The 11,795-nt window shown below is 42.9% G+C and overlaps 2 protein-coding genes across 3 annotated transcripts; both read right to left on the bottom strand.

Moving 5' to 3' along the window:
* Positions 1 to 1,165: 1,165 nt before the first annotated feature.
* On the bottom strand, positions 1,166 to 4,013 carry LOC115737200 (ceramide synthase LOH2-like). Its single transcript, XM_030669212.2, has 6 exons — positions 3,705 to 4,013; positions 2,836 to 3,044; positions 2,225 to 2,380; positions 1,798 to 1,983; positions 1,525 to 1,703; positions 1,166 to 1,381 (listed from the first exon to the last, which is right to left on the bottom strand). Exons 1-6 carry the CDS (start codon positions 3,819 to 3,821, stop codon positions 1,362 to 1,364), a joined length of 867 nt encoding a protein of 288 aa, XP_030525072.1. The 5' UTR covers positions 3,822 to 4,013; the 3' UTR covers positions 1,166 to 1,361.
* Positions 4,014 to 5,944: 1,931 nt separating this feature from the next.
* On the bottom strand, positions 5,945 to 11,029 carry LOC115737199 (probable disease resistance protein At5g45510). 2 transcript variants are annotated; one of them, XM_030669207.2, is made up of 3 exons: positions 7,005 to 11,029; positions 6,462 to 6,851; positions 5,945 to 6,318 (listed from the first exon to the last, which is right to left on the bottom strand). In XM_030669207.2, exons 1-2 carry the CDS (start codon positions 10,888 to 10,890, stop codon positions 6,469 to 6,471), a joined length of 4,269 nt encoding a protein of 1,422 aa, XP_030525067.1. In that variant the 5' UTR covers positions 10,891 to 11,029; the 3' UTR covers positions 5,945 to 6,318; positions 6,462 to 6,468. The 2 variants fall into 2 exon arrangements, with proteins under 2 accessions (XP_030525067.1, XP_030525068.1); XM_030669208.2 differs by lacking the exon at positions 5,945 to 6,318 and having other exon boundaries at positions 6,500 to 6,771; positions 6,924 to 11,029.
* Positions 11,030 to 11,795: the final 766 nt, after the last annotated feature.

Below are 11,795 nucleotides of genomic sequence, written 5' to 3'. Positions count from 1 at the left end.
ATCCAATCTCGGCTTGGAGGCGGCGGACTTGAAGTGGAGAGCCGCGATGCGTCGAGCGGAGACGACGGACGATGCGAGGGGGGCCAAGGAGGCAAGTGGTGAAGACATAGGAATGAGGCAACACAGCGCGCGAAGGAGCAAAGAGGAGAGACGAAATTTCGTTTCGGATTCAACGAGAGAGCAAAGGAAATTTGGGAGAGGAATTGAGGAGAGAGCAAAGGAAATTTGGGCAGAGGAGGAAAAGGAATGAGGAGAGAGAGAGAGACTATCCAGATTTCAAAAGTGCCACCCAATTTTTGCCTCCCCTTCCTTTAGATGACGTGGCGGATTATTGAGCGTCGGATAAGAATGGATGGTACAGATTCATTTAATGTTACTCGTGACATTGAGCAACTATGGCAGGGAATCCAAATCCATTTCGGGCAGAGGAGGAAAAGGAATGAGGAGAGAGAGAGAATATCCAGATTTCAAAAGTGCCGCCCAATTTTTGCCTCCCCCTCCTTTAGATAACATGGCGGATTATTGAGCGTCGGATAATAATGGACGGTGCAGATTCATTTAATGTTACCATGACATTGAGCAACTATGGCAGGGAATCCAAATCCATTTCGGGCAGAGGAGGAAAAGGAATGAGGAGAGAGAATATCCAGATTTCAAAAGTGCTACCCAATTTTTGCCTCCCCCTCCTATAGATGACGTGGCGGATTATTGAGAGTCGGATAAGAATGGACGGTGCAGATTCATTTAATGTTACCCGTGACATTGAGCAACTATGGCAGGGAATCCAAATCCCTCCATTTGAGTGTGGGGTTGGGGGTTTTCTTCAAATTCGGCTGCATCTCGCTGAAAGCGTCGATTTTGAAGTATAAACTCCGATATCTATCCCAGAACATAGTGAGCAGATCAACTCCTCTCTCTCCCATCTTCTATCTTGGGTTTCTTCCTCTTTAAAGCTCAAATAACCTTTGATTATCATGGCGAAAGTTCTTTCCTTTTTCGCAGAATAATAGTTTTCTTTGTCACCTCTTACATACTCCAAGAAAACCTTAAGGAACTAAATTAGCAGCTTAATCGGTAGTTTTCTTTTTTGAAGTATGCCCGTCATCGCATTATATGCCGTCAATTCCGAAAAGAAATGGACTGTAAGTTTTGTCCATAGAGGAAAAAAGGAAAACTTACACATTGCCTGTTCATTTTATACACGAGAACTCATGAAGAGTGTGCTTAGTTGGACTGTGTATGTACTGAAAAACGTGTTCCTTCTCTCTCTATTCTTCCTTATACAGGCCGAAGGTACATTCTCATCCTCTGCATCTACCACTAAGCTCATCAGGCTGAATCAGCTTGATACAATCTTCAATCTAATCATCCTCCTCTGAATCTGCACCAGCATGTACAGATATAAGTCAGTAATTCACACTCAACAGTTGAGGTTAAGGACACACTGACACGGCACAGCCTGTTTCTTTGCAGACCATCACTTCGTGTATCGGTTTATGCAAGGGATTTGAGTCCAAGGCTTACCAGATCGTATATCTTCGCCCACTTTTCCTCGGTTCTTTAGCTGCCTTCTGATCATAGAGCATATTAGGACCCACCAATAAATGTGGAAGACAAGCAGCATCAGCAACATCGTGTTGAATATGTAATAAAGGGGCAGGGCATAAGCTTCGTCCATTGGTAGGTAATCACAGAGAGTGGTACTGCACAATTAATAAACGTAAAGCAATCATAAGCGCAAGGTATCCTAAAGCCTGTAGATGAAAATGAATTGAGATCAATTACATGAGGTTGCACCTCGTTGCTCTAATGACCCAGAAAGGGAAGAATATTAGGCGCAGCACGAGCCATGAAAGGGCGAATAGTCCGAAGAAAATGCTCGCTCCAAGTTCATGTTCAGAGTACTTGAAAACTTTGGCAGCTTCCATGAACACGTCGCTCCCATCATGGAGTGCCAGGACAATCGCACCAACTCGAAAGAAACTGCACAAGCAAGAAAAGTGTCTCATGATATAGAAGACACGCATTTTCATAAAATTGATCGTGTGAGTGACAAGGCTGGCAAAAAAAAGTTCAATTCAGAAGAACACTGAAATGTCAAAGTTGATATTCAAGGACTAGTTATATTATATGCCATTTACGGGTTGCAAGTGCATTTAAGATACGGACGGTTTCATTTGATGCGGCCCGTAATTCTCTTTAAGGGCATAGACAAGACAAATACCTAGTCAAGTATGAGTAACCGATCAAGAAGACCGTGATTACATGATGGGACATCATGACAGCAAAGTCCTTCCTTCGAGTTTCCCAGGTAACGAGAGCAGCAATACTGTAGAGGTAGAATCCGCATTGGCACATGTAGATAAGCTTCAGAGAAAGCCTGAAACGATGGAAAAAAAAACAGATGAATACGGTCGCTCCTGTTATTGCAAACTCTAAAATGTGACCGACCATCTTGCATACAACTTGAAATGAAAGGATTCTTTGTACTGTAAAAAAGGCGAGAAGTAGTTGATAGCATTGCTTCTTTTATCAGCAATCATAGTTCACATCGGTAAAACACTAATTTGCGAGCATGTCTGCTGAGCTAACATTCACAGAGCCCTCCAATTTTTTGAACATTGTGATGATATGTTACTTAGCCCCTTAAACGTGCTTGCAAACAGCAAAAGCAAAAATATCAAGAAAAGAGAGAGCTTAACAACTTGCCACGAACAACAATAACATACTAAAGGTGATAAAAGATCGCCGTGAAAATGCCATTCCGTGTATGTCGAGTGTCAGAACTCGGAAACCAATCAATGCTGTTAACCTCACAAGCACGAAATTACTTACTTCAACTCCTGGTTAGGCCAGCCTTTGAAATACTCTGATGTGTCCCAGAACCATGACTCGTGATAAGTGATCTTGAGAACGCAATATTCAACGGCGGCGTAGTATGTCAACTTCCACATAGATTCCGAACATTTCACGATTTTCGCCTGTACCACCTCATTGGTTTTAAGCTGCCTAGATCCGAGACAAAGCAACAAACTCGCAAGCCTCTACAATATATTGGAAAAAAACAATGAACAATTTCAGAAGCTATAAAATCCACAAAGTAAGATTTTCTGGGTGTACAGAGCATTACGAGTGGCTAAACACAAGACTAAGCGGTATTTTCATGCATTGGCCTCACATGAATCGGGTGCACACGATCAGACCAAGTCCAGTCATGTGTATTAGGCAAACGTGAACCCAATGCACGCAACAATTTCCCCTAATATCGGCACTACGAGCATCGAGCAGTTTCCCAAGCATACACGTATACTCGTATCTCCTCAACAGCTTTGCCAAAGCGATGTTGCCGTGTAAGCTTCAATTGCTTCATGGACTTACGCAAGCCATCACATGAGAATGCCATCTCCACAAACATGAATCTCTAAATGCCCCGAGAACTCATCTCTTCATCTGACCTCGCCCTCAATTTAAGTAGCTTGAATTAGAATCAGGCAAGAAACGTGAAATCGGCCCCGAAAAAATTGCCCGGGGAAACCATCTTCTTCCAGTTCATAAAAAGTTAAATGAGTAATCTTTAACATACATGGCAAGATTCCCCATGCTGGTCCCAATACCCAACTTTCTCGTGCAATGAACGATGCATTAAAGGACGAGCAGAACAGAACCTCCACACAGACACCCACGGACTAGCCAAGAAACCTTACGCGGAAGGCGAACCGGTCGAGGAAGGACCTGGCGGCGACGAAGCCGAGAGCGAAACAACCGGCGACGAGGAAATGCGAGGCGCTCGGCCCGCCATTCCGATCGAAGAAGGAGCTCATGTGACCCGGAGAACCGCGGCGGCCTAGCCCGAGATTCGAAGGGGTAGATTCCGAGACTTCCGACCTCCTGCAAGAAACCCCTCGCGCGAGATCCCTCTGCGTCTTTGCCCTAATTCAGCTCGCGGGAGGAAGGACGACGCGGAGGAATGGCAGAAGAAGGGACCGGAGGTGAACGTTGAGAGGACTTCCAAATCTGGTGATCTCTCCATTTATAGATTCCTGAAATTGCTACCCCACTCTCTCCCTCTCCCTCTCTCTCTAAAAACTGAGATATTGCCACGTGGCGGAATGGGAAGGGGTGGGGCCCATGATGGGCCAACGGGAAGAGCCCTTGCTCTGGAGCAAGCAAGACGATTGACACGTGGCGAGTTCACTTCCCCCCAAAAAATGGGAAGGCCGATGATTTCGAATTGCCCTTTGAGAGAAGCTTGCAATGTCGCCTGTCCATGGATGACAATTAAGGATGTTCGTGAGGGAAAATTGAAATTTTTGGATTCGAATGGATCGGGTTGAATTGCAAAATGGAACGATTTGCGCAAATTAGACCCGTCGCCGCCGCGGCTTAGGTGAAGATGCTATGCTTCAAGAGGGCGATTCTCTAGTTAGGATCCGATTTGCCATGTACCGATTTTATCGGCAGAGAAATCCTTCTGTCAATTGGCAAAAGTGCTTTTTGGGTATCGTTTTTCCTTCCCTGATTGGCAAATGTGCATGAAAAGCCATGTATGCTTATTTGCCGAGTGAAAAAATGGCGGGTCACGATGCGTGCAACTTCCGATACACAAGTGTACAAAAACTCCATGTCGTGCATTTGAAATCCGAAACGGAGAGAGAACTCGAATGAAAACACGAGAGAGAGAGAGAGAGAGAGAGAGAGAGAGAGAGAGAGAGAGAGAGAGAGAGAGAGAGAGAGAGAGAGAGAGGCATGAGGCTGTCGCATGACATTGGTCTAGCAGCCCTTTATCTAGCTCAGGCAAGCGCTTCACAGTTGCGGTTCGATTGTTGCCACTGCCACCGTCACCGCCACCACCTTAGATTCGACCACGCGGAGCCTGTTATAGGAGAAGGGTCTAATCCCAAAGGGAAGGAAAATGTGTCATTGGGCCTTGATCAACACAAGTAGTATCAACTCTTGCACAAAATGCTTTGGAATGATAGTTGAAAAATCGACTTATTAACTAGAATATATCCATGCACGAAATTATTTATTTGCTCTTTCAACGAGTTAAAAATCTCCTGCCAATAAACTCGAGCTCGTTCCGGCACAAAAAATAAAATAAAACTCGAGCTTGTTACCCAGAAGGTAACTTTTTCCAAATTATCTAACGAGAAAATATTGACGACTTCATGATGATTATCTTCATAGATGAACACATAATGCGAGTTTAGTTGTCAATGCAATTTTTTGAACTTGAATACTTCGTAGAACATATACAAATCACAACCGAACTTTACATCTGTTGCTGCGTATAAATACATATGGCGAGTAAAAATGCGTGCGCATCGTATGCAACCATATGCCCGGAAATCCCCAAAACCTAAGAATCCCAATGTCCCTGACCCGAGCATAGAAACGTTCTAGAGGGCGGCGCCGGCAAAATGATCCCGATTTGTGACTCATGGGAACAGCAAGAGCAGGAGCCCTAGAAATGGAAAGCAATTTCCATCAACGCTGCACCCAATGATGTTCCTGCATCATGGGAGTCTCTCTACTCTTCTCAAGCAGCATGAAGATCTGCCATTTTTCCACACAGCTAGAGTCAGTCTCTTATAATGCAGTCACCAGGAAAGTGCAGCACAATGAAAGAGAAATGGAGGTTATTGCATCTACCGCAATACTTCAGCATATCATTTTCTCGAGTGATACTTCATCGATCATACATTCCCTTAAAGTCTAATGTACGCATATCCTCGGTTCTACAATTACAAATCACGCAGCTCGAAAAAGTAATGCCTAACCTGGTATTTATGAACCAGCAACATCAGCTATTATTCTCAGCCTGAAGGGAGATTGAGGGTTCCCAATTGGAACCTGAATCCAGTTTACAAATGTAAATAAGAGCCTCGATACGCAACATATTAGAATTGGTTAGTTCTGGTAAAGAAGTATGACACCCCTGCTGTTGCAAAGGTCTCAATTTATGTGGGATTTGGATTAGTCGAGATATGGCAGTGTCCATACAAAATAAGGAACCTGAAACCAAACATGAAAGAACGGCATAGGCCTCACAGACTTCCTTGGATGAAACAATTAAGTCACACTTGACATCCAGTGTCTTAATTCTATGCTGCATCACATCTCTCAAGGAACATATGGATTAAGTTACAACAAGTGTGGTTGGACATTGCATCCAGTAAGCCTCCAATGATTTCTCCATTCGTTCATGATGGCCATGAATGTTATAATGCATTATGGAAGAGAAGAGCTGCCAGACATTTCAGGTGCAATTTCTCCTGCATTCAATGGATCATCACAGATTCATGACTGAAGAAATGCCTGCAAAATTGACGAGTTTCGGGATTACACAACGATGAGATGACAACACCAAATTCCAAGAGAGAGAGAGCTGAACTGTGACTTGCAAATTCTAAATGCAATCAGTGGGCTTCACATCAAATTCTACATATGTATAGACTTACCTCCCACTTAACCGGATTGGTCTATTTGCAGATTTGGGCAGTTTCTGACAACATGGCGTTGACCTGGTACTTTGAACACAGTGCCGCTTAGACTAGGCAAGCTGCACAGTCGTAAACTTGACAACGAAGGACCTGCCAACCTGCCTCTGAATATAGTTTCCAAGCTTTGACATGAGCTTATCTCAAGAATCTTCAGGTTTGGCGGTAAATTGGATGAGGGACAAACTTCTTTGAGCTGAGGACAAGATTCTATTTTTAGCTGTTCTAGATTTTTTAAGCTCCCCGGCTTCACTTTCTGACTGCATATGCTCTTCACCCCATCAGCATAGGAAATATGGAGAATTTCCAGATTTTCAGCTTGTCCAAGCACTTCCGCTAGATTCTCCAGATTTGGACAAGATTCTATTTTCAGCTGTTTTAGATTTTTGAAGCTTCCCGGCTTCACTTTCTGACTGCATATGCTCTTCAGCCGAGTGGCATAGGAAATGTGGAGAATTTCCAGATTTTCAGCTTCTCCAAGCACTTCATCTAGAGTCTCCAGATTTGGACACCATCTCACTTTCAGTACTCGCAGGGAGACCATCATAACCCCAATTCTCACAAGCTTTGGTAATTCCAGAAGATCCAAGGTCTGCAAGTTACATTCTGTGGACACACCAGGGTTAAATAGCTCTTTCATTTCATCACAAAATTTGACTTGGAGATTTTCGAGCTTCTTTGGAAGCTGGGACAATGGGAAAATCTCAGTGAGCATTGGGCAACAATCTATAAACAAGCTCTTTAGACCTCCGAAGACCTCAGACTGCACTTTATCATCACATACGGATCTTAAGGAAGAGAGATTACACAGATAAAGAAACTCAAGCTTTCCCGAAGCTCTGGCTTCTTCTTCCCCATCGACTATGCTATGGATATTCATGCAACAATCAAGCCAACAGCTCTTTACTGATGTCAAATTCTCTTTAACAAGCTCAGATAGGTGACTAAAAGATCTATCATCAATCAGCGATATGTGATCCGCATGCTCGAGAACATGTTCAGGTAGACCGGAACGGCAATAGGATCCATGGATCTCCAGATACCGCCCCATTTCTTTACCAAGAGGAATTCTTCGCTGAGAGTTGATATCCATCAGTAGGCCCCCATCTCCAAGGTCGTGTATCCTTCCATCTTCATTTTTGGGAAGCCAAACAGCAAAGTGGAATTTTTGGAAGCATGTATCCCACAACTTAGGATTTTCCTCCAAGAGCTGGAGAAATTTGGTACCACATAATGATATGGAAGGCCACTCAGGAGATTCGGAACTCTCAGAACTTAGGGGTCCACAGCCTCCCAAGTTGAACTCCTCTGGAATATACTTTATCTTCTTCCAGTCAATTTCTTTAATGTGCTTCATATCCTGCAGATTGAGCTTCCTTAGGGTAGTCCGATTTGAGACATCATAAGGAAAATCTTTCATTTTTGTCCCTGAAAGATCTAGAACCTCCAATTCGGTAAGGGACTTCAAATTTTCCCAATCTTCCAAATCAGCACAATCTCTCAGAAGTAGTTGCCGAAGCTTGCTAAAAGTCCCAAGGGTGGGTAAAGACTCAACTTTGGTCCCCGATAGATCCAGCAGCTCGAGCTCCTTTAGAGCATCCAGCTCAGACACTTTACAGGAACAACCTCTCAGAGAGAGTTCCCTAAGGTGAGTGAGGTGGGCCAGAGATGGCAGTTCTTCAAATTTTATTTCAGAGAGGTTGAGAATCCTTAGTTTGCTCATATGGCGAAGAAACTCAAGGTTTATATTGCTCAAAGATATTGCACCACAGAGGTCAAGTACCTCTAGGTCTAACAGAGCTTCCAAGGAAGGAAGGTCATTCAAGCAGGTGCAATTTCTCATTATCAGTTGACGAAGGCTGATAGGAAAGCAATTTGAAGGAAGGCTTTCAATTTTAGTCTCTGAAAGATTGATGGTCTTCAGGTGAGACATGCCCCAAAAGGAGTCATTGCTTGCTACCACCAACTCATAGCATCCCGAGAGATCAAGAACTTCCAGTTTCTGAAGTTTACTCAAGTTTGACAACTTAGTAAGGAATTTACAATTCTTCACCATAAGCAAACGGAGTTCAGAATTTTCAGAAAGTGATGGCAGAGCTTTTATCTTAGCATTTGAGAGGATGAGTCGGCGAAGGGAATGAAGATGTTCAAATGACTTATCTTCGAATTCTTCTAACATAGAGGCATCAGAAAGGTTCAGCTCCTCAAGGTCTTCGCAGCCCTGCGTGGATGGCAATGTGGGAAGCTTCACACAACCACTCAAAAGAAGATGAGATAAGCTGCTCATCTTGTGAGGTATCTTATTTACAGCACTACCTGAGAGATCCAGAATTCTAAGGTCAATTTTAGTTTGCAGAGAATCATCTTGTAAATCTCTCAAAGCTGTTGTCTTCGAGAGGTCAAGAATCTCTAGTTTAGGTAATGGTTCTAGGGTGGGAAGTCTTGTCAGGGATGGACAGTCACTTAAGAGGAGTCGAGTGAGCTCTCCCAAATTGCGAAAGTAGGGCAAGCGCCCAATTCCGGTTTTGGAAAGATTGAGAATTTGAAGTTTCGGGAGAGAAGAGAGATTCTTGACCAGGATATTTCGAAAAGAGTCTGAACCAGAGAAATCAAACACTTCAAGTTTTGCCATTGAAAGAACTTCCGATTCCTTTGTCTTCAATAAATTAACATCACACAATTGTCTCAAATTTGGACAATTTCTAAGAATGAGCCAACGGAGTTCGCTCCGATTTAAGACAGAAGCAGGAAGCCACTTAATGCCAACTTCAGATAAGTTAAGAGATCTAAGATCTTTCATCTGCTCAAAAAGATTATCACAGATTTCCTCCACGAAACGAGCCCCAGATATCTCAAGAACGAGTAAGTTTGTAAGTTCGTGGATCTCATCCACATTCTCCAGTAGGTGACAGCCCCTCAGAACAAGTGCTTGAAGCTCCTTCAATTTTGAAAGTGCTGAAGGCAGTTTTTTGAACATCGGATTTAAGATGACCAGGACTTTAAGTCTGTGCATGCTTTGGAATAATGTTTCAGGGACTTCCCTGCAAAAACGAGCACCATCTATAAGGAGCGTGGACATCTCAGTCCTTTTCCCACAACGTGTTTTGATTATCCCATCCGTCTGTATAACCATCCCAAGACCAGCCCAAGTTTGGCAAGTTTGGCCATTCAGTACACTAGCCATGCCAACACATGCAGACCCGCTAAGTCCATCGCGCCGGTGATCAGTGACTCCCAAAGCATCACTTTCCATATAAACATAACTATTGTCTTTTTCTCTTAGAAATCCACGATCTTTGAGCTCCATCAGAGTACGATGTGCTTCCTCGTAGGCCTTCTCAATATGATCATGGTGATCAAAATACCCCTCCAGTAACCAGTGAGTTATCAGCTCATTGTAGTGGATGCTATCATGATGGAGAAACAAGTATCTGCAGTGCCAACAGCACCTATTGAGAGTGCTTGGCAACATTTTATACACATGCTGCAACAATGTTTCGATATCAGCAGATTCAAGTATAGAGGCCGCTTCTTCAACTGCATTGTCCAATTCAGAGTCTTTAACATGATTCATGGCTTCTGCCATCACAATAATTGCCCCAGGATGACCAGAGCTACTTTTTCCAATAGCTGCAGACAGTCTTTCAAACGCAGTTGCCCTAGAAACTTCCTCCTTGACCCTATTCCGCAGTAATTTTGATGAGTCGATAGGAGACAGGAATTTGATTTCATATAGTCTTCTATCCTCAGTCAGAATTGTATCCCCATTTCCCTCATTGCCAATACCGGTATCACTGCCCCTTCGTGTGATTAAAACCTTAAGAAGGTGCCCATGGAGGAGGCCACTTAAATCAAGAAGAATTTTCTTTTCGTCCTTGTAAATAATATCATCCAGAACTACAAGAAGATATGGATCTTTTCCAGCCATAGGAGCATCATTCTGATCAACCTTCACTGTTGCTTTTGGTTCAGGCTTTCCAAGTTTCTTCTCTTCATTCTTTGCAGTTTTCATTTGTCTAAGTTTTGCAGATTTCATTAAGTCAAGCTTTTCCAGTATTCTCCGTTTCAGACTTTCCAAGGCCACTCCTTGCTCCTGCTGCTCCATCTCTACATTATCATCTTCCTCCCACTCCTCATTAGAAGAAAACACAGACAGCTGAACAGCAATATTTTCAACAAGAGATTTGAATTCATAATTATATCCTGGGACCACCCAAATAGTTCGATAGGAGAAGCCCTCAAGGCTGACAGACTTAATTGTCTCTTTTGCCATCCATGTTTTACCCACTCCAGCTTCTCCAAAAAGGACAACTGTTTTCTTGTTACCATCACTTAGAAAAGCTGAAATCTCCTTTTTCAGAGCTTCCAGAGAATCTGTCGGGTTGGCCATTGCTGGCAAATGCAACTGTACAAATAGGACATTGATTAAGGATGGCTTTCTTTTCTTTTCTTTTGCTGAACTATCCTTCTAAGTTAACCATAGAGAATAAATACAGCTCAACTCTTCCGCATACACCATTTAATGTAGTGCTTCAAAACAAGCATGTATTCTACAAAGGATCCATTAATTACTCTAACCTGGAAACCAGCGACGTAAAAAATTTATTGTCTCATAACAACACGAATCTATGCAGTATTACTTTGAGCCTCTAGGATCCACTGGTACAAGAAGAATGATTGCATTACATATAACCAATGTGCCCAATTTTTTCGATTGCAATAAGATGATTATAGCCGAACCATGTGGTTTTTGAACTCTTGCAGACATCCTCACAAATCCAATATATAAACAATGGAAACCTAAAGTAATCACCATACTCTGCCATTTCATCAGAAAAATCAGCATGCAGGGATTTATGATCTAACTTCCACATTCTGTTAGGTTCTGATCAGTCTGCCAGGAGAAAAGAATAGCATTCCATGGCGTCCTATGGCAGACTTGAATTTCTTCCAACGAGTTCATTGCGAATATTAGGTGAAGAGCTTTAAACGTATGCTAATATCAAAATTCGAGGCTTCTACATGGATGCTCCATTGTAGTAGTAAACCAGAATGGTTGCCATACAGGCCCTTAGTTGTCCATAGGACAAAAAAAAAAAAAAATCCTGTGCTGCCAAGGAAATCTTGTGTTACAACAGTTGCTCCCCAAAGTATTACTGGAAAAAACAACTTAGATTTTGGAAAAGTTTACATCTACATTTATCACACAGATTACAGTTATATTGTAGCACTCGGATGTCGAAAATAAGTTGGAGTTGGTTACGGTAGTTGTTCCCCAGTCCTACAAATGAAGTC

This window comes from Rhodamnia argentea, chromosome 5, assembly GCF_020921035.1.
Source record: "Rhodamnia argentea isolate NSW1041297 chromosome 5, ASM2092103v1, whole genome shotgun sequence".
Classification (NCBI taxonomy): Eukaryota; Viridiplantae; Streptophyta; class Magnoliopsida; order Myrtales; family Myrtaceae; genus Rhodamnia; species Rhodamnia argentea.
The sequence above is the reverse complement of the archived record's forward strand: the minus strand, read 5'-3'. Positions and strand labels throughout refer to the sequence as shown.